The following is a 22,677-nucleotide window of genomic DNA, read 5'->3' on the forward strand; positions in this document are numbered from 1 at the left end:
AGCATTCTTTGTGATTTTCCCCGACATAAAATGTTGTTAATTATTAAAACTCTTGGATTTGTAAACGCATTTTGAGACTATTATAGATTAAATCGCATACACAGGAGTGCAAAGATTTACAATTTGACAATTAGAAGTAAATTTAGTATTGTGTACAAAAAAGTTGACTACATTATTTAACATTCAAATGTTAAATCTTATTTTGTTGAATAACAAATAAGACCCACATTGTAAATGAACGCCTTTTAATTTTATTTATAAATATTAAGCATGTAAGGGGTTGACGGGACAATTGTTGACTACATTATTTAACGTTAAATAATGTAGTCAACAATTGTTTATCTCTCACCCGTCAACCCCTTACATGCTTAATATTTATAAATAAAATTAAAAGGTGTTCATTTACAATGTGGGTCTTATTTGTTATTCAACAAAATAAGACGCGATAAAAGGTCATAGGTTTGCTTCCGGTTAAGAGAAGAAGGAAGTTTATACTCCCGCAAAGTGTTTTGTAGCCAGTTGAATTCATTAAGCCAATACCGATGAACGTTACACATAGTTTTAGTCGTAACCACATTGGTGGTAAAACATCGCCCGGTGGAGGGAAAGGTTCTGTTGTTCACACGTAGATGTCGACCGGATTCGACACTTCCTCGACGAGGTTAGCCTGCTCACGTTAGCTCTGCTGCTGATTTAATTTAGGTCAAATAGTCACCAAGGTCTTTGACGTCTCAATATCCCGAAGGTGTGAATGACCTACTAGTGTCTCGAATGCTAAGATAAATAAATAAAGCATGTCTGCTGATTGTTAAAAAATGAAACCACCCAATACTATTAGAAAGTCGCCTTTTAGCTAAATAATTCAAATTACGTTTTGTTTTCATTTAACTTGATCAATTCTGATGGTGCACTACATCTGGATTTTTTTCAACCTCATGTCATTTTTTCAGGAGTTAATATAGTGTTTATCACATAAAATGAAAAACGTGATAATTTCGTTGCATTGACAGTGCCAAGTTTATTTATTATTTTACTTTTTCGACTTTAAACTGAAACTTACATTTGCTGAATTTCTGTCTTTTGTGTCTGCCATTATAGAGTCCATTTTCTCTCTTGTGCCTTTGTAGCTGGCGCCTCTTCATTCCATCCTGCCCAGCATCCTAAGGGCCACCACACATTCCATCATCGTAGCGCTCTCCTTCTGTTCATCAGTGGTGGTAGGTCATCCCGGCTCTTCACAACCAGCCAAACCCAATGGTATAGCCAACAAAGAGGTCTTAAAGCCACTGGGTCTGGAGAATCAGTGTGCTGCCTTCCAGTACTGGGTCAACCAAAATTCAGTGGAAAGTCTTCACCACCGAGCCTCAAGGTGTGCCATGCCCGGATCAGCATCACCAGCCAGCAGCAAGGCCCGGGTGTACACCGATGTTAACACGGGGAAGAACAGAGAGTACTGGGATTATGACACGCATGTGTCAAAGTGGAGGTACCTTTTTTTTACCAAATACTCTGATAAATAGCAAGTGGACCTATGGACAATGGAACTTGAAAAATGTCAGGACTTAGCCCATACACATTCACGGCCTCACAGGCATTTGGAAATTGTACAACCTTTAACCAAACGTTAATGCAGTATTTATTCTATTTTCGAATTCTCACAGACTTGATTGAACCCTTTATCAGGGGCAAGCTCTCTTGGACACCATCAGAGTGATTAGTGAGGACACAATTTACTTTCTATTAGTTGACACAGTATAACGTTGTCTCCTTTTTACACTGGCCTGACAGTTAATCATCAAAGTTGTTACATAATGTTAAACCATTGCCTGGACTGTCCAGTTTATAATGGTTATATGATTCGACTCAGATTTGTTTTCACGATTATTTTCAATGGAAAAATGTTTTAATATTCGAAATGATCAGAGATCAACCAAAAGGAATCTGTTTGACCTTAACACTTCTCACTCTAACTATAAAGCAGCTGGTGGCATTATATTAAACGTGATCTTCTCTGTCTTTTCCCTCAGCAATCAAGACAACTACCAGTTGGTGCGCAAATTGGGTCGAGGGAAGTACAGTGAAGTTTTTGAGGCCATTAACGTGAGCAGCAGTGAAAAAGTAGTGGTGAAAATCCTCAAGGTGAGTCTTAACCATGTTTCTTATTTCCTTGACTGTGCCTGACTAGTGCAACACGTTTTTCATCCATCCAGTGCTTTCTCTAAATTGAGCTTGAAGGGTGTAGGATTTTGACAATATTCACGCTCAAAGTATATGGTTGAGACTACATATTTTCTTTTCTTCCATTAATAGTTGGGAATTATAATTTCTCTCACAGGACAGGATGTAAGATTTCAGCTGGATCCTGCTCATGATTGAGTACCAGTATTTGTGTTTGTACAGTTAAGTTGCTTCAATGTTCAGTTTTGAAGTGAGAAGGGGGTCAAATTCTACAAAATTATCTTTGTCCTGTGTTTACTAACGAGTCAATGTTTACTGTTGGACTCATTTGGTGTTTAAAGTGAGGGATGATTTGTTTGCAGTATTGACTGCAAAACCTATGCGGTCGCTGAAAATGCAATTTCAAGATATGATGCAATGTCAACCTTTAACATTGTGAGCATTTTAGTTTGCATCTTTGTTCAATAGCATTTTAGCCCATAAGCCTACAACTGCTAATGTATACTTCAATTCATGTGATCTTAAGACAGAACACAAATAAAAAGGTTTTGTTCTAATTAATTCAACAACAAACTCCTAAGCTTTTATTTGTAACACAAATATTTGGTGGACTTGTAACAGCACTTAAGGATCTTAAAGTGTAACACTGTCATATTTTTCTTTTATTTTAAACAACATAAAACATATAAAGCAATGTATGCGTCCAAATTATATATTTTTTATATTTACAATTTTCATATATCATTATTAACGACGACCTCAGCCAACATTAATTGCAACACAACTGAAAATCACTTCTGGCAAAATATCTTCTTGGTACAGATCTCAATGATCAATCAATCACTTCAAAAAATGCTTGTTTTGAACACAGCCTGTCAAGTGGAAGAAGATTAAACGGGAAATAAAGATTCTTGAAAATCTACGTGGGGGGACAAACATCATCCGCCTGATTGACACAGTGAAAGACCCTGTGGTGAGTTACTATGTCATTAGAAAATCAACTACATACCCCTATGCAAATATTGGAAAAAAATAGACTTAATAAGACTTAAATAATTTCACATTTCCACCATTCAATGTCACAACTCAATTGAAAAGTGTGTGTGTGCGTTTGTGTTATATTATTATATATATCATTTTTAGAATTGTTCTCTTTGCAGTCCAGAACACCAGCACTTGTCTTTGAGTGCATTAATAATACAAATTTTAAGGTACGTACTCTTGTACAAAATCACAATACTTTCTATGATAACCTTCATGAAGCATACGCTTAGGTTGCTGTTTAAATTGCTGACGTTGTTCATTTTCCACAGGAGCTTTACCAGAGGCTGACAGACCATGATATTCGTTACTACATGTATGAGCTTCTCAAGGTGACATCATCTTCTTGTCTCAACACCACATTGTGCAGCCTAAATCATGTGTTTGATCGTTGGTGCGTTGTTTTGCATGACAGTTATTTTACTGCGGAAGTTGAAGTTCGTTTTACCCCATGGCAGGAAATTCTGATTCATTATCGTCAAATATTTATTATTAGTTTGCATCTACCGTATTTTTCGGACTAAAAGTCGCTCCGGAATATAGGTCGCATTAGCCATAAAATGCACAATAACGTGAAAAAAAACATATAAGTCACTCCGGAGTATAAGTCGCATTTTGGGGGAAATTTATTTGACAAAATCCGACACCAAGAACAGACATGAACGAGCAACAACAGGCTAAACGATAGGTATGCTAACGTGACATAAACAGAAACGAAGAGCTGAGAATGGGCCTGAAGTAACATTCAGAGTTATTCAAATTACTATTACATACTAAATAACACGTTTATAAAACCATCTGTGTCACTCCAATTCATTAAATCCATCGATCGTCCTGTCAACAATGGGTGCGCACCGCTTACGGCGCTTGCACATCAAAATATTCCACAGGCCCATATAACGATATATAAATTATATATCAAATAACTATTATATAAGCAATAATTTTATCAAACCATCTGTGTCACTCCAAATCATTAAATCCATCGATCAAATTCTTCGTCCTTTGTCAACAACGCCGCGCGTGCGCCCTGACGTCAGCCTCGTCGTTATTCCACAGATCTAGTATACCGTTTTTTTCCATGTATAATGCGCCCCCATGTATAATACGCACCCTAAAAATGGCATGTCGATGCTGGAAAAAAGCCTGTACCCATGTATAATACGCACCCAAATTTTGACTTTTATTTATTTTATTTATTTATTTTTTTTTAAAGTCCCAATGATCGTCACACACGCGTCTGGGTGTGGTGAAATTTGTCCTCTGCATTTGACCCATCCCCGTGTGATTTTGATCCATCCCCTGGGGGAGAGGGGAGCAGTGAGCAGCAGCGGCGCCGCGCTCGGGAATCATTTGGTGATCTAACCCCCCAATTCCAACCCTTAATGCTGAGTGCCAAGCAGGGAGGCAATGGGTCCCATTTTTATAGTCTTTGGTATGACCCGGCCGGGTTACTTAAGTCCGTAAACGTAAAATTATTTCATAAAAAAGATCATTTTTGGGAACAACCGGATGTTATTCTGCCGGTCAGTATCACTGCGCATGCAGTAGCAAACTCGATAGCGAAGAAATATGTGAGACTCTCAACGGGATCACCAATATTTGAGTGATGTTCCAGTTATTTATTATCTTTCTGTGTTCACAATTGTCATGGTGATCTTTCTGGTGATTTCTTAACTAGGCTGGATGTATTTTTTTTGTTGCCGTTGATTTCTCCGACTGCCCAGAAAGGCACCACCGCGATCAGTTAGGTTAAAATGAAAAGAGAGGAAAGTGACGTTGTAAAGAACCATCCGTGACAAGATTTTCTTCAAAAATTGTTGTACCATGATTTTCTTCACAAAAAAAAAAAAAAAATTAAAAACAATTGTACCCATGTATAATGCGCACCCCAAATTTTAGGACAATAAATTAGTTAAATTTTGCGCATTATACATGGAAAAAAACGGTATAACTATATTGTAGCGTTAACAAAGTACAAGGACCCAAGCACCGGCGTCGACTTCCAGGCGTGTGGCGGCGTGGACTTCCATCCCCGAAGGTGGCACTTCCAGCCACAGAGGTGGAAGAGAGCTCCGTCGAGTAGGACCGGGCGTGCGTAAAAGCTATGTCCGAGCCCCGTCCCCGGGCAGCCACCCGGCCGAGCGCCGGCCCCCGACTTCCATCCACGGAGGTGAAAGAGAGCTCCGTGGAGTAGGACCGGGCGTGCGTAAAAGCCATAATAGTTTTTCAAACCTTCTGTGTCACTCCAAATCCTTAAATCCTTCAAACTCTTCGTCGTCCGTGTCACTTACAACCAAAGCCACTAATGATGCCGGTAGTACGTGGGGCCCTTCGTCATCTTCGTCATCCCGTGATCGAATCTTTGTCCTTTATGGAAACAACCGCCGCGCCGCGCTGCTGACATCACTTGAAATTCAAATTACAGTAATCCCTTGCTACATAGCGGTTCGTTTATCGCGGTTTCACTTTTTTTTTTATTTTTGAAAATTTATGAAAAAATTCACATATAAGTCGCTCCTCAGTATAAGTCGACCCCCCACCCAAACTATGGAAAAAAAACGCGATTTATAGTCCGAAAAATACGGTAGTTGTTCTTGGGACTCCAAAGAAACAACAGCACCTTGAAATTGCTGCTTCTTGTTCATGTGTTTTTTTTAACTGCTGCTCTTTGCCTGTCCACGACTTTTCTTAATACGCCCTAAACTGAACCTAACTGTTTGCAAATAATTAAATGGTATGATAATTGTCTTGAAATGTCCAATAGCTATTTTGTTTTATCTTGTTGATCTATTTTTTGCATTCAGCAGAAAGGTGTTTCTTTTTTTTCCCCCATTCTGCATAAAAACGGAAATGCTTAATAATGTGGAACAACCAATACAATAACTTAGTACATGTTTTGTGTCTGACAATAACTTCTCGGTTGCGAAGAGGATTCTTCTCGATTTTGTAGCCTAGTTAAAATAAAAAAAAAAGCAAACAATATGCACACTGGCTTCCATCCATCTGGCCTCGACGCGCTGCCAATAGTGTCGTGATTGTGTAATTGTGTGGTGTCTTTATTGATTTACTTTTTAAAGAAATACCAGTAAATATGCAACATATATTTGTATCCTGTGTCTCCAAGGCCCTGGACTACTGTCACAGTATGGGAATCATGCACAGAGATGTCAAGCCTCACAATGTCATGATCGACCACCAGCTGAGAAAGGTGTGTATTAGTTTACTGCTTATTATAATTATAGTCAATTACACTTTTATTGTGCCCAACCATCCCCCACCCACCTCAATTACCCATCAACATAAGTGTTTTAGTTGCATGTTGATCAGGATCAGATAACTTTGATTTAATGTACTGTTTTCGCCCGACTTGCCGAAATGGGATACGGGTTGAAGCAATTCTGCTTATCTTGTCCCACCCCAATTTTAACCAAGTATTTACATTGCCTAACTCAATAATTACACTTCTATTATGTTGCTTATGATGCCACAGAAACAAAAAAAGAAACAAAGAGAGAAAACACCAGAGTGACTCTCTAAATCGTATACTAAGACAACAAGACAGATTCTTGAGATTTCACGAGAAAGACATGGCCTACGAGAACCCTGGTCACGAGCCAGTTGATAACTCATCATTCGCCATACTGGCCTCACGTTACTTGTCAATTTACTTTTTCAATTCAGACATCTCCTGACGAAGCGTGGACATCATTTCTCTGGTCTCTCTATTGTTGGCCTTTAACGTTTTACTTAAAAGCCAGTAGTTCCTAGTTGCCAAGGGAACCAATCCCTATTTTCATCAGCTTTCAGTACACTCGCAGCACTGTGAGGGTCAGAGAGAGCCAACCGAGAAGATGTAAACATCCTCTACATCTTCAGACAATCAGTCTGCTTTCATGAAAGACTCCAGAAATTAGAGAACTTTTGGACAATTTGTGGTAGAGTGGTCATTTTACTACACAGTGCTTGATCCTCGGTCGTTTTGACCATGTTGAAGTGTCCTTGAGCAAGATACTGAGGAGCAGTGAGGGGGGAGGTGCTCCTGATACTGCGTCATCAGTCGGTAAATGTGCTAACAGTATAAAATGCTATGAGTAGCTCAGGTAGAAAAGCGCTATTCAATTGAAAGCTCATTTACCATCTAAACGGTTACATGATTATTTAAATAATTGTCAATTAATATTATAATTACCGTAATTTTCGGACTATAAGTCGCTCCGGAGTACAAGTCGCATCAGCCATAAAATGCCCAAAAAAGGGAAAAAAACATATATAAGTCGCTCCGGAGTATAAGTCGCATTTTGGGGGGCAATTTATTCGACAAAATCCAACACCAAGAACAGTCATGAACGAGCAACAACAGGCTAAACAATAGGTATGCTAACGTGACATAAACACAAACGAAGAGCTGGGAACGGCCCTGGCGTAAAATTCAGAGTTATTCAAAAACTATTACATAAATAACACGTTAATAGAACCATCTGTGTCACTCCAAATCATTAAATCCATCGATCGTCCTTTGTCAACAATGGGTGCGCGCCGCTGACGGCGCTTGCACTTCAAAATATTCCACAGGCCCATATAACGATATATAAATTAGATATCAAATAACTATTATACAAGCAATAGTATTATCAAACCATCTGTGCACTCTAAAGCATTAAATCCATCGATCAAATTCCTCGTCCTTTGTCAACAACGCCGCGCGTGCGCCCTGACGTCAGCCTCGTCGTTATTCCACAGATCTAGTATATAACTACTATATTGTAGCGTTAACAAAGTACAAGGAAAGACGGCTCTTTATCTAACCAAACAAACTGCCAGGCGTGTGGCGGCGTTGACTTCCAGCCACGGAAGTGGAAGAGAGCTCCATAGAATAGGACCGGGCGTGTGTAAAAGCCATGACCGAGCCCCATCCACCGTCCCCGGACAGCCACCCGGCCGAGCGCCGGCCCCAGACTTCCATCCACGGAGGTGAAAGAGAGCTCCATAGAATAGGACCGGGCGTAAAAGCCATAATAGTTTTTCAAACCTTCTGTGTCACTCCAAATCCTTAAATCCTTCAAACTCTTCGTCCGCCGTGTCACTTAGAAACAAAGCCGCTAATGATGCCGGTAGTACGTGGGGTCCTTCGTCATCTTCGTCATCCCGCGCTGCTGACATCACTTGAAATTCAAATTACAGTAATCCCTTACTACATCGCGGTTCGTTTATCGCGGTTTCACTTTTTTTGGGGGGGGAAAATGTTTGAAAAAAAACACAAGTCGCTCCTTATTATAAGTCGCCCCCCCCACCCAAACTATGAAAAAACCCGCGACTTATAGTGCGACTTATAGAGAATTACGGTACTTGTTTATAAATCAAAGAATTGACACCTCTGCTTGAAGAGTTGAATTAAAGCTATTTGCATTGGTAAGTCTTGTGGAATGTGTTTTTTCACCTTGCTGTCTACAGTATTGTTGGTATCTATTGGAGGAGTTTAAGAGTATGTGCAGGCCCCAGCTTGATGTGGCATGCAGCCTTAACCTATCACACGCCAACAAAATATTCAAGACCGGTTCCTCTTCTTGCTTTTGTAATGAGAAACATTGATAGTTCAGTACTTGGAGTGTAACCTTTCAACACAAGCATGTTGGTTAAACTCTGATTTGTTTGGATGGAGAATCAGTCTCGCAACAAGGGAAAACGAGGGAAATTGATTTTTTTGGGGAAAAATAAGATGACAATTTCTTGGGTACTTACCTTTAATGTGTGACAAATAGCTTGTGTTGCAAAGCTGAGTGTCTTCACCTAAATGCAACAGATTTCTAATATCATTTATTTTAATAAGCCCTTCTTTTGTTTTGTAATGATGGTTAACTTGTTGTTGCCCTATTGTACTAAGTAGCCCAGACAGTCTTTCCCATAACGTAAAAAATTCCCGTTTTCCCACTTTTCACTAGAAATGTAATGATTCACTCAAGCCCAGATTCATATCGGTTTTCGATTTTCCGTTCTCGATTTCAATTCGATTTTTTCTTTTTCTTTTTTTAAATGAAAGACTCATTTTACAACCGAAAGTTGTTGTTCTAACATTCCCATTTTGTTCTTCTCAGTAACGTAAAAAAAAAAAGAACTATTGAACTAATAATTTTGACTACATTTTTCACTTATCAGTAATTCATGTGCAGTTTCTTTACAGCAAAGATATGCGAGAGTGGCTATGGTTAACATGAAGTCGTGAATCGATTCTTTTATTATTTTATTTTTTTACATCGATACATTGTTTGAATCAATTTTAAATCGATTATCATTACGTCCCTGATTTATGATAGTGTGTTGGTTCAACTCCTATGCCATGCTCAATTCACCATTCATCTCAGTCTCCTTTGCGCATACCATAAAAGCGTTTATAGTTCTTAATTATGCCACCACTCCAGTTGCCATTGGAATTTGTATGCTTCTTAAAGATGCAGACCATTGAAGAAATAAAAGGCGTGTGAATTGATGAAGTGAACATTTGTTTTTCTGTTTATGTTACAGCTGCGTCTTATAGATTGGGGTTTGGCAGAATTTTACCATCCTGCTCAGGAATACAACGTCAGGGTGGCCTCTCGCTATTTCAAAGGCCCGGAGTTGCTTGTGGATTACAAGGTAGAGTCCCCCTTTTTTTTTTTTTTTTAGGATTTCACACTGCACAACGTCTGATTATTATTATTTTTTTTTAAATGCTGAATGAGGTGGTGATGTTTGATATGTTCTCCCAACTGATATTTGTTCCCATTTCGCAGATGTATGACTATAGTTTGGACATGTGGAGTCTCGGGTGTATGTTGGCAAGCATGATCTTTTTGAAGGAGCCTTTTTTTCATGGCCAGGACAATTATGATCAGGTAACAGCAGAATTAAATTAATAGGCATGACTGTTTGCCTTTTACCACAGCGACAGTTCCACCTGCTCTCTGGGTCAACAAATCACTTGTAGGACTTTTTCTTGTAACTGTGATTATAATTGGCCTGGAAATGTAGAGGAAGATAAACTTATATCTTGCTACTGAATTGAGATGTCATGCCGTATGTGGGGGCAAAAAAAATCTGACACTTGAATCCTGTTTTTTCAGTTGGTTCGCATTGCTAAAGTTCTTGGCACTGATGAACTTTTTGGCTACCTAAACAAGTATCGAATAGAACTGGACAGTCGCTTCCAAGACCTACTGGGACAGTAAGTGTTGGCATGGTTTTCATTGTTTTTTAGCTCCATTTATTGCCTTTGTATCAATTATTATATAGTTCACTTTCACACATTAGCCATTCGCTTTCTTGACACTACATTGAACAGATGATACTTAGAATGAGTCAAAGTCAAAAGTCAAAGTCAGCTTTATTGTCAATCCCTTCATATGTCAAGACACACAAAGAAACCGAAATTCCGTTTCCTCCATCCCACGGTGACGAGACATACAAGTAGGCGACACAAAACAAAAACAAGAAGGCACAAACCATAAATAATAAATAATAAATAAAATAAAATGAGCGATGAATAAAAACAGACCAATAACCCATTGAATATGAGGGGCAAAACCGAGCCAGTGAGCATACAGCAAGAACAGGACGCTACGCTGAAAGGGGGAGCGAGTTCAGGATCCTAACAGCCTGGAGTACGAAGCTGTTGGAAAGTCTGGTGGTGCGGGAGCGCAGGCTCCTGTACCGCCTCCCAGAGGGCAGAAGTTCAAACAAAGAGTGAGCGGGGTGACTCACATCACTCACAATCTTGGTCGCCTTGCGAGTGAGATGGGAGGTGTAAATGTCCTTCAAGGAGGGGAGAGAAGCACCAATAGTCTTACTAGCCGTTTTCACAATGCGCTGCAGGGCCTTCAAGTCTTGGTCAGTGCAGCTGCCACCCCAGACAGCAATACAGCTGGAGAGGACGCTCTCAATGGTGCCGCGGTAAAAAGTAGTCATGACGGCCGGAGGAGTCCCCGCTCGCCTGAGTTTCCGAAGGAAGTACAGGCGGCGCTGGGCCTTCTTCGCCAGCGACGCGGTGTTGGTGGACCAGGAGAGATCCTCACTGATGTGCACCCCCAGGAACCTGGCGCTGCTCACTCTCTCCACCACAGCACCGTCGATGGTCAGCGGCAGGTGTTGGGCGTGACCCTTCCGGAAGTCAACGACAATCTCCTTGGTCTTGTCGACGTTCAGCAGGAGGTTGTTGTCCCTGCACCACGCGGTCAGAAGGTCAACCTCCAGCCTGTATTGAGTCTCGTCTCCCTTGGTGATGAGACCCACCAGAGTCGTGTCGTCAGCAAACTTCACTATGCGGTTGCCGCTGCAGGTGGCAGCGCAGTCATGCGTCAGGAGGGTGAAGAGCAGCGGACTGAGCACGCAGCCTTGGACTGAGGAGAGTTCTTCAGTTTTCTACAAGCTCTTTTGAGGCATTTATTTATTTATTTATTTATTTATTTATTTATTTGCTCGCTCCTTCAAAGTCAACTCATCACTAATGGCCTACTTGTTTGTTCTGCAATTGTCCCCCAGCTTCAAAAGTCATATTCCCACCATAATGTTAAGCACACACCCTGCTTTGTGTGTTCAGGCAAACGCGGAAGCGGTGGGAACAGTTCATCCAGTCAGAGAATCAACACCTGGTGAGCCCTGAGGCTCTGGACCTGCTGGACAAGCTCCTGCGTTATGACCACCAGCAAAGACCAACAGCCTTGGAGGCCATGAAGCACCCATATTTCTGTTAGTAGTAACTTGTAGAGGTCAATCAGGCCAATGGGGTATCAGGAAAAAAAATGTGATCTGAATTTATTAGAAATATCTCAATAGACTGTTCAGTTATAGTAACACGTTCAAATCAGTTTCATTGCGTGTTAATTCCCAACATAACAAAGCTGAAGTTACTGTGTCTTTTGTTTCTAGACCCTGTGGCAAAACAATCCAATACTAATGCCAATACAGTCAGCACAAAGGAATTAAGCACCTCCATTGTGTTATGATAAACAGCAGGCAGGTAAGTACACAGCATCACTACTAATACAGTTCCGGCCAAAAGCACCATCATTCAATACAGTGAACCCTCATTTTTCACGGGGGTTACGTTCCAAAAAGAACCCGTGATGGGCGAAATCCGTGAAGTAGAGAAAAATATATTGTTACAATATCCATAAAAGACTTTTATGAAACAAATTAATTAATTAATTTATTTATTTATAGAGCGCATTTTAAACCAGCTGCAGCTGTAACAAAGCATTTACATAGAACATAATGGTACAAGCACAAACACAGTGATTGTGTTTTGATTTACTGTTTTTACTGTCTTTGTGGTTGTACCATTGCTATGGTGGGAGAGAGGGAGGGAAAAAGAAAGAGGGAGGGAGAGAGATGGGCAGGGTGGGTATAGAGGGAGAGATGGGTGGGAGAGAGGCTAAAGCCGACGCTATCTAGTGATTTGAGCATTCTAAATTGTCCTTAGGTGTGATTGTGACTATGACTGTGAATGGAATTGGGGACCAGTTCAGGCTGTACTGCCTGAAGATCACAGGGATGGGATCCAGCACACGCGCGATCCTTGTGAGATTAAAGTTGTTTGGATAATGGATGGATGAATTCCTGATGAATCTTTTCTCACACCCAAACAAAGGAAATCAATTTGAATCCCGATGCATTTGAAATTGCAACAGTTTTCTGGGAGAAGTGGTGCATTGTCTGACAGAAGCACAGAGATGCAAATGTTTTTGGCCATGACAACATAGTACTGGATTAAATGTGCCGGTCTTCTTGCACATTTCATCAGAGACTAGAGGTTAATAGCGCTGTCTCCACCCAGTCTCAGAGAGTGGCACAGCTCAGTGGTTTCCCAATTGCAGCAATTGCAATTAATAGCAAAAAAAGAAAAAAAAATGTAGATGACTTAATGATCTGGTCCTCATGGAGCCAGAGCATTGCTTTCACTTTCTGCTTTAACTACTCATCTTGCCCTAGCTCTGTCCTAGCAGAACTGATAGTGATAGAATTGTATGACTGATTATGACTCATTTAACGAGTATATTTGTTCTCTCTCTCTCCAGGAAGATCTCAAATCGCAGCGATCTCTGTCTCCACACCAGCAGCCGTACGGATGTCACTTTTGCAGCACTCACCGATCTATATTTACTGCTTGGAGTTGAAGACCAAACCTTAAAGATCAAGTGTGAAGTAATTTCAGAAAATGCCAAATGAAATCTCTTTACAGCACAAAGTAATCATTCAAATAATAATATCTGAAAAAATAATTTCATATATTTGACAAAGTAATTGTTTTCCTGAAGTGAGGTCCTGGCGAGGGACAAACGCTGAAGTGTGATGTCATTTGAAGAACAATTTGGCAGAAGTCAACTTGGAAAATGTAAAAAGCCAGTCAAAAATCGAGTCAGAAAGCCATATTTTAAACTTTTTCATTGCCTCAAAATACTTTTGGTGTGTGTTCTCATCATACTTTTTAAACATTGTGTTTATTCTTGCGCAGGACATCCAGCCTGCTTATATTTTTGGACTTTTTTTTTTCAGTTGTCAGGATGACCCACCTGTTTGCGTATAGTAAGTATTTTCTTAAGGGGTCACTCATCGAAGATTACCAAGCATATGCATTTTCGTTGATAAGCGCGTTGCTTTGGGTCTAATTAAGAACCTGTGTGGTTTGCGTTAAAAAAAAACAAAAAACTAACGAAAGAATGCTTAAAATAGTTTGAGCCGTTAGTACAGTATTACTCAAACAAATGTTGGCCAAGTTCACTTCACACTTAATCTTTAATTTCCCCAGTCTATCCCTACTGATGAAACTGTTCTTTGAGCAAATGACTGTTTTCTAAGATTACATCAGGTATTGTGCTGCAAGCCTGTGCCTGTCATCTGTTGTGACCAGAGATCTAGTTCTGATATTAGCACTGAGTGGTTTGTAAGATATTTTCTACTATAAAGTGAACAGTATATTGAAAGAGAATAAACCATTTTTATTTAAACATTTGTGTTGGGATAGTCACTTCATCTTGATAGTGAGGAAATAAGACTATTTGGGAAGTATTCTATTTAAAAACAAAGAAAAAAAGTTTTTTTTTTGCAAATCTTTAAAGACATCATGTGCAGTCTTGAAACTTCTCCCAAGAGCCACTCCCTGGTCTAACCCTAAGAAATGCCCCAAATTCATTTACACACGTCCATGGTGGCTTGCAAAGGTTGCTACATTGCTATTATTCCTATTTAATGTTGGCCTAAACATGACAAGTTACCAGTTCAATTTATGTTCTATATTTGGAATGTACAATCAGTTAAAACATAAGCCAACTCTTGGGTTATAAAGTGACCCAAAAACTTTTTTTTTAATCACTCAAAAATCGACCTTTAAATAACCATACCTCAGAAAGTGCCCTGAAAACAAACAAAACACTTCACTTATGCAGAATAACTGTTACAGATAAACACCAGGCTTTCCTTAGATTTTTGAAAAATCTATGTTAAATATGTTGTAAAAAACACACGCTACATAACAGTGTTAGCTTATTTACAGCAGGAGATGAAAGAAAAAAAAAAAAAAAATTATGTAGCAGATATTTATTAAATACACAGTACATTCAAGTTCATGGAAATCAATCAATCACCTTTGTCGTTACCCAATACTAGGCAACGAGATGTAATTAACAGGCTAAATTTGCCCAAGAAACATAAAAAACAATGACTAACAGTGCGTACAGGCTTGTCGGCATTAGACATTACGGCGCTCCAAGATCTTAGATGGAGAGAGAACACAAGGGAGGAGGGGGAGAAAGAAAGTTGGGGCTCAATTTACACACTCCTTGATTGAAGGTAATTTGAGTCTAGAAAAAACCCTCAGCGCAAACATGAAACCGATCAAAATTCATCAGGTCTGGCTGCGATACCACCCCAACCTGGTCCTGGTTTACCTGCCAGAATGTGTCCGAGGAATGTTTGAACCAAAATTAGTTAACCTGAGATACATGCAATTCAAAGTGTCATTAACAGTAGAAAGTAGCAAGAAAACACAAGAGGAGAAAGCCATCGAGGTAAGTCAAATGATAGTCCCGTGGCACGTTCACTCATGATGGACCAACGGCTGCTGATTAAAAAAATAAAATAATTTGAAACATGAAAGTTCTGTTTTGAAGCCATAGGTGTATGTTAATAGGGAGTTGCTGTTAATCTTGCTACGCAAAAATGACATCAACCCTCTCAACAATTTTCCTCAAGTATTTTATCGCTGGATCACATCACAGTATCCGATTGATAGAAAGACCCAAAACAATGTTAAGACAAATCATACTCAGGAACACTGAAATGTAAATCCTCCCTGAGGCCACTGGCACTTGATTTCAAAGATTCATGGCCTCCCATGATTATATATTAGTGTCATTTTAATTGACATGATACAAATGTTCTAAGGCAAAAAAAGACAAAAAAACCCCACCACAACAACATACAAATATGTTTAAAGCTAATGTTGGTAACATTCAGTTTGAACCCTCAAAAAAATTGCATAAATACATGTGATTGTTGAAATTAATTTGCAGCAGTGTCTTGTTGGTTTCGATGATAATTTGACATTAATCTGATAGTTATAGTGCATATGACATGGCGTGACGTGAAATCATAGTGAGAGAAGTGAAGGTGAGTGAGGGAGCTTTGCTGTGCCTAAAAGCCTTTACATACATGCGATGGACAAAAGTGAATGGAGCGAGAGGTGCTTGTGCGTACGTCCCTTTTTATTTGTAACATTCAAGTTTAATAAAAAATGCTCAGAGAATCGCTAACACTGAATCATTTTTGGTGCCATTCAGCTCACCGAGTGGCTTCAGGTGGTGCAAGGGGGTCATGGAAGCAGTTGCTCCAATGTTGAATCGTCAACTTTGTTCACTGCGACTATGTGATCCAGATGTTGGAGGTAGCGCTCCTGGTCTTGCATGAAATGTGGGATTCTGGCGTCGTTGATCACTGCTATGTGCCGTAGCTTCTCCACATCCTCATAGGACACCTAAAAGCAACAAAAATCACCACAAATAATCAACTATGTGAATGTGTATGTTGGTTTGCATTTGTAATGAGCTGTGATCACCCTTTTAATAGAAATGTCAAATAAAATGATTGCGTTGATGCATAAAGGCACTGACAGACCTTTCCTAAGGAAGTCAACATCTTGAAGTCGATGTTCCTCCGATGCCGAAGTATCCGCAGGATCCCGTCTAAATAAACTTGGTCTTTACTGAAGCAGCCTGCGAAAGAACCACACGGCATCAGAGCAGATTAAAATAGATACAAATTAATGATGCTTGAACATGAATTGTGCCAAATAAAAAAGTTCTATATCTACCGCATTTCATTCACATGAGCAAATTTAGCATTACTTTGTACGTCATTTCACAACATTACCAAAGCTATGGGAATGTAGTTGCATTGGTTTTTTTTCTTATGTGTGAACTGTGGTCACTCCAGCTAAATAATTGATATAATTCAAATCAGAATGTATTTATTTATATGGTGTTGAGATTTCAGTGCTTAAGTGCAGTCCACATCTTTCCATCTTTTTGTTTGAAGGGATACAATTGTTTGCAGTATTTTTGTAATCCGACTTGTGACTTTGGGATGCAAGTCTACGCCACACTTGTTTGGTAGGATTTTGCGAAGTTGTCATGCTGAATGCTTAAAATACTGCAGGCAAGTCAACAACTTGAATTGAAGTATAGTCAAAGTGTCTTTCAGTTTTTCCTCAGTTGGTTTGGTACATTTCTCAGATCAGAATTTAATTTCTCAAAAAGCCCTACTTGTGCAGACCCCCAGAAAAATCTGGTTTTTCATTTCTTCGAACAAGTTGTGGATGCTTTGGCACATCCATTGTGTACAATACTTTCCATTATTATTAAGTGCTTATGTCATGATGATTAAAATTCATGATGATAGACGTCTGTTGAATTGTCTCACACCCCACAACATTTTGGCATGAGTTCATAATATATACTAAGTCTTTACACGCAAGTTGTCAAAAAATGTCTTGTGAAGCATTAGATCAAACAATGAGCGAGTACTTTTCTAAAGTAGTTCAAGAGAATGTTGTGGATGAGAACGTGATGGCCAAAGCGTGCGTGCATTCACCCGGTTGTGAAGTGTCCGTCTGTCCTCTCTTGGCACGCAGGCAGTATTCCCAGCGGACGTCTGGATGCTGAACAAAGCGTGCCACATGACTGAAGAGCTGGCTGAAGCTCATGCTGCTGGCATGGAAAACTGTATAGTAAAGAAGAGCCGCCCGCCACAAGTATGGCTGCTTCCTTAGCAACACACTGTGCAGGCTGGCCAGCCCCTCCTCAGTGGGGTTGGCTGGCTTGAGGCCAAACGTCTTTCTGCCCTCCGCCGTGGCCCATGGCTGAAGACTGTTGTTGACGCCTCTCAGATAATGTGTGCCTGACCGGGAACAAACATTGATAACTCAGAAGTTCAAGTTTAACCCCAATGGGTTGGTCTGCAGTACAAATAATAATTACAATAGCACACACAAGAGAAAAACTTGGAGGCAGTAGGCGGGGGACACTCTGAACCGGTTGTCAGCCAATCACAGGGCACACAGAGACGAACAACCATTCGCACTCGCACTCACACCTAGGGGCAATTTGGAGTGCTCAATTGGCCTACCTAGCATGTTTTTGGGATGTGGGAGGAAATCGGAGGAAAGTCACGCAGGCACAGGGAGAAGACGCACCAGAACACACATCGAACCCGCAACCTCTGCACTGTGAGACGGACGTGCGACACCGTGCCGCCACATATGACATTTATCATTACTATAGAGCACATGTGTCAAACTCAAGGCCCGGGGGCCAGGTACGGCCCGCCACATCATTTTATGTGGCCCGCGATGACAAATTGTGCATCAAATTCGTGTCATGACTAGAATTGCAAATTGTCTTCACTTTTAATAATATCTTTTTTTTTTATATTTGACCAGTTTTTACACATCTGATTGGAAAACGAGTTATTTGTCGGTTTGTTTTGTAGCTTTTACTGTATATGAGGTACTCATACATTTAGTTGGGTTGACAGTCATAATGGCCCTCCGAAAGAAGCTATGACTACAATGCGGCCCACGAAAAAAATGAGTTTGACACCCCTGCTAAAGAGGGACTTAAATTGGCAGTGCTGCTGAAGGTGATAAGACACACCAAGACACACGTGCTCTCCGACCACAGATAGAAGGAGGGAAAAAATGGAACTGATGAAAACTTGACATCCAATTGAGAGGGCTCTTGTGTAAGCTCACCTATTTCGTGTCTCAGCATCCCCTCTAGCCAGTGCTGACGTGCTCCGGCCAGGTTGATGGTCAGAGTTGGACGACAGCTCTCCACCATCATGACGGCCTGAGAAAGCAGCTCATCAGAGAGACGTACCACAACCTAAAAATGCACACACACAAACACACAGACACAAAGTATTACGGGTGGTCTTTAAAGGGCCACGTCAAAGTTTTCAATATTGTCATTATCATTTATTTTTTCTTTCTATTGAAGGGGGGAAAAAAATGCTCAAAAATCAGAAACTAAATTTGAGGGGTTCTGGGATTTTATTTGGTATTGAGGTATTTTGTGCAGGTATAGTATCAAAGTCAAAATGTTGGTATTATGACAACATTAGTGTTCTGCTTGTGATGCTCAAATATTATTTTGAGGGTCACTACTTCTAAAAAAAAAAAAAAAAAAAAAGAAAAAAAAAAAAGGAAAGTTAATCTAGAGCCCCGAGTTCATTCATTGTGTGTGCTGCCACGACACAGGAACGTGCCACTGAGCCATTCTCAGATGCAAATAATAAATAAAATTTAAAAATATAAAATAATGTGTTTGGTTTTATGGAATCCTAGATGCCACAAAAGTGGTTATGTTTTTTCATGCATGTTTAATGACTGAGGTTTCAAGGTGCTTGAAAAAAGTTTGGGGTTGCACTTACCTCACCCACACAGCCTTCCTTTTGCAAATATTTCCGCACGGTGGCCCACACCTGACTCTTAGGAAGCACAGTCCCACCTGTGACCTCCTCAAAAGTCTCATAGGAGCCAAACTTGTTCAGGACACACTCCATGATTCCAACAGCCTGCAGTCACACACAAACCGCCCAATGTGAACTCACACTTGATTGATAAAAATATTTGGTTTCTGCGATTGTGACATACCTGCTCGAGAAAGAGGCCAGAGCCCTCGCTGTACTTGTCTAGCACGGAGTTCTGCTCCGGCTGGGCATATTTGAATTGGGGCTCATACTTGTAGTCAGACTGGAAAAACCTTTTCTTCTCTTGCTCAAGGTTTAGAGGCCTGAGAGCAACAAGCAGACACGGCCTGGGGGAGGTGGACGGTGGGATGCTTCCCACACCTTTAGCGATGTGTGGTAGGGAGGTGGCGGGTCGCATTTTCCCCTTTTTAGCACGCAGCCCCAGGGATTGGTTGACTGAGCACGTGCTCTCACTGCGGCGCATCCAACCACCGGCACCTAGGCTGAGGCTAGTCCGGCTGCGAGCAGGGGGTGACGGGGCGGCCGACCCGCTGCGCCAAGGTGGTTGCGTGAGCTGCCTTTCTGCCATCTGCTCCTGAGACCTTTGCAGGCGCTGTGGTGTCATGTCTAGGCTGAGGGGGCGACGGAGAGCTGGCCTAGGCATATCGCCCGCGTTTGACACTAACTTGCTGTCTTCCACCTGGTCAGTGTCATTCTGAGCCAAGAACCCATTTGGGGGTGCCTTGGCCTGCTTGGAAATACGGCGCCTTCCGGCCCGAGGTCTCAGCGTCGTTGTATTGCTACTGCTAGCTTTGACGGCTTTGGACTGGTCCGACTGGAGCCCGCCGCCTTCGGGATACTCACCCTCGACATGATCCATGAGGACTTCACCCGAGTCCAACACCATCACCTCAGCCACCAGCTCTGCCTCACTCGGGCTGGAGCAGACAGAACAGAGATCAGGACACAGCCAGCGGATAAGTTGCAAATTTTTTTTTTCAAACAAGCAATTCAAATAGAGTAAAACTGTAACACGTTGCTGATGTAATATAAAACTAAAAGGTCATTTAACCGTTAAGGGCAATTGTGGAGCGAGTTGATAACAATTGCTAATTTACACAACATTAATTGATTAATATCATTTTCTTTCAGATTAAAAGTTATGAGCGTTTTAAGACAATAAGTGTCATAAATTAAAAATAATAATCTGTGAGGCTGCACAACAGTGCAAATCAGAACGCTCATAAAGTATGATTACCTAAACTACAGATGTTAGCTTCTTGGCTAAAAAACGCTAGAAAGAAACCCGATTCTTAGCTTCTGCTCTAACGTTCAAGTCACTGCTTTGCACATATTTTTTTCTCCCCCAAATCCTCCGACTACACTACAGAGCTATACGTACTGAACTAAAACACAAATGCAACAAATGCATATTCCTCTGAAATGTAACCAATATAAAATGATGAGAGAGCATGATTATTGCACAGGTGTGCCTTGGTCACAATAAAAGGTCAGTCAAAAATAAGGCTGTGTAATTAATTAAAACTCAATTACAATTATTATACTCATGATTACAAAATTGGCAGAACTAAAACAAATAATCTGCATTAATATCCAATGCAATGTTTACACAAGGAAACCTCATTTATACATTAGAAACTTTTTTTTTTTTTAAACAAATTTTATAGTGTATAAAGGAACTTAGTGTTTCAAAGAAATGTATTCGTCTTAATAGTTTTTTATAAAGATATTCTTTTGTATATGTTTGGTACAAAAATCATGTAATTGTGATTACAAATATTACAAATTAATCATAATTAATATTTTTCCACCATTATCGAGCAGCCCTACTCGAAAACGTGTAGTTTTAATGTAATTTGTTTTTTGCAACGACTTAATGGTACATTTGTGTACTTCCTCAGTTAAGACAGACACCAGAAGATTATTTTTAGGCTGCCACAAGACAACAAATTCTCCATGAATCATTCTCAGCCAGATACGGAATATCTTGCTTCTCAGAATCTGCTGTCATTGATACTCCCTTGACATTACTCCTGATGCTATCCCTATGTTTTCCACAACCAACATCAATCAATCAATCAATCAATCAATCAATCAATCAATCAATCAATCAATCAATCAACCAATCAATCAAGCAAGCAATCAATCAATCATCTCAACTCCAGGTTGCCTTGACCTCTCTCTAGGAACTTCTTTTGACAAAGCGTTGTAATCCGTGGGGTTTGGAAAAAATTGTGTTCACATTTTGACAAAATAATAAATAGAACAGATATATTTTCAAACATTGGAAGGAAAATTAAAAAAGTCATCTGATGAACAAATACTCGAATAAAGTATTCCACCACCACTGTACACTGTCACTTAGAAATGTCCTAATTTTTAAAATTAAATGGCTATTTTTTTCAATGAGCATAACATTAAACTAATCAAGAATACACTCCATACTTTGTTAATGTGGTAAATTCTAGCTGCAAATGTCTGTTTTTTAATGCAATATCTACATAGAGGCCCATTTTCAGCAACCATTCCTCCAGTGTTCTAATGGTCCATTGTGTTTGCTAATTGCTAATGGATGATTAGAAAACCATTCAAAACCCTTGTGCAATTATGTTGGTTTTCAATGAAAAACACTGAATTGTCTGGGTGCTCCCAAACTTTTCAACAGTAGTGTAGATACAAAAAATCTAGGTACAAAATTACTTAGGTACAGTACCTAAGTACTTGTATTTCGTTACTTTCCACCACTGCTGCAGATTAAATCTTCTCAGAAATTGCTCCCAATAATATAATACATTTAAGTAATTGGAAGAAAACTAGATCTTGCACTAAATTTGCAATTGAAACACATGGGGAAACAGTTCATATTGCCTCTCAAGATAATACAAACAAATGTTCTTACCATCAACATTTCCTCCACAAACTACTCCCAACCAAAGAGCCAATCAGCGCTGGGAAGATGTTTTCATTCTTCCCCACCGTTCAGTCGCACATGACAGCCAGCCGGAGGTCCTCAGCAGCAGGCAGCCGAGTGCTTCTGGAGCAGGAGAGGACAGAAACAAGGCGACTAACGGTCCGGTGTGGAGCGGGCCTGAGACGCCTGCCTGGACCGGCCAGGAAGCGGCGATGGCGTTGGAACATATGACGTCACGCGACGCTGCGTGATGACGCACGACACCGGAAATGCAATTCCACTCTATTCCGGTTCAAGTGACGATAAAATGTCACGCATTACATCAACATAACAATTGTGACAAATTATTTTTCGTTCACAGATTATTAGCAACAAGTTTTTGCTTTGTTTTGGATTCAGGCCCGCCTTTCGGCATGAATCCAAAACGCTGATACGGCACTTCCTGTTCCTGCCATTTTCAAAAGTGCTGACATAGCAATTACGGTTCCCATTATTTTTTGCAAAATGCTGATTGAGTTGTTGTGACCACA

The 22,677-nt window shown here is 40.3% G+C and overlaps 2 protein-coding genes across 6 annotated transcripts; one reads left to right on the forward strand and one right to left on the reverse strand.

Moving 5' to 3' along the window:
- Window positions 1–446: 446 nt before the first annotated feature.
- csnk2a2a (casein kinase 2, alpha prime polypeptide a) lies at window positions 447–15,309 on the forward strand. 5 transcript variants are annotated; one of them, XM_037248384.1, is made up of 14 exons: window positions 447–661; window positions 1,128–1,217; window positions 1,320–1,486; window positions 2,028–2,139; window positions 3,050–3,151; window positions 3,339–3,389; window positions 3,492–3,551; window positions 6,347–6,430; window positions 9,742–9,851; window positions 9,986–10,091; window positions 10,320–10,420; window positions 11,792–11,940; window positions 12,121–12,211; window positions 13,269–15,309. In XM_037248384.1, exons 3-13 carry the CDS (start codon window positions 1,377–1,379, stop codon window positions 12,195–12,197), a joined length of 1,062 nt encoding a protein of 353 aa, XP_037104279.1. In that variant the 5' UTR covers window positions 447–661; window positions 1,128–1,217; window positions 1,320–1,376; the 3' UTR covers window positions 12,198–12,211; window positions 13,269–15,309. The 5 variants fall into 5 exon arrangements, with proteins under 5 accessions (XP_037104279.1, XP_037104278.1, XP_037104281.1 ...); XM_037248383.1 differs by having other exon boundaries at window positions 1,099–1,486; XM_037248385.1 differs by having other exon boundaries at window positions 448–661; window positions 1,099–1,486; window positions 9,742–9,852; window positions 9,990–10,091.
- On the reverse strand, window positions 14,778–22,522 carry LOC119121034 (uncharacterized protein KIAA0895-like). The gene is made up of 7 exons (XM_037248382.1): window positions 22,136–22,522; window positions 19,400–20,153; window positions 19,177–19,320; window positions 18,497–18,629; window positions 17,338–17,643; window positions 16,363–16,460; window positions 14,778–16,222 (listed from the first exon to the last, which is right to left on the reverse strand). The coding sequence occupies exons 2-7, from the start codon at window positions 20,120–20,122 to the stop codon at window positions 16,061–16,063; spliced, it is 1,566 nt and encodes a 521-aa protein (XP_037104277.1). The 5' UTR covers window positions 20,123–20,153; window positions 22,136–22,522; the 3' UTR covers window positions 14,778–16,060.
- Between the last annotated feature and the right edge of the window lie 155 nt (window positions 22,523–22,677).

Source organism: Syngnathus acus, chromosome 3 (genome assembly GCF_901709675.1).
Source record: "Syngnathus acus chromosome 3, fSynAcu1.2, whole genome shotgun sequence".
Classification (NCBI taxonomy): Eukaryota; Metazoa; Chordata; class Actinopteri; order Syngnathiformes; family Syngnathidae; genus Syngnathus; species Syngnathus acus.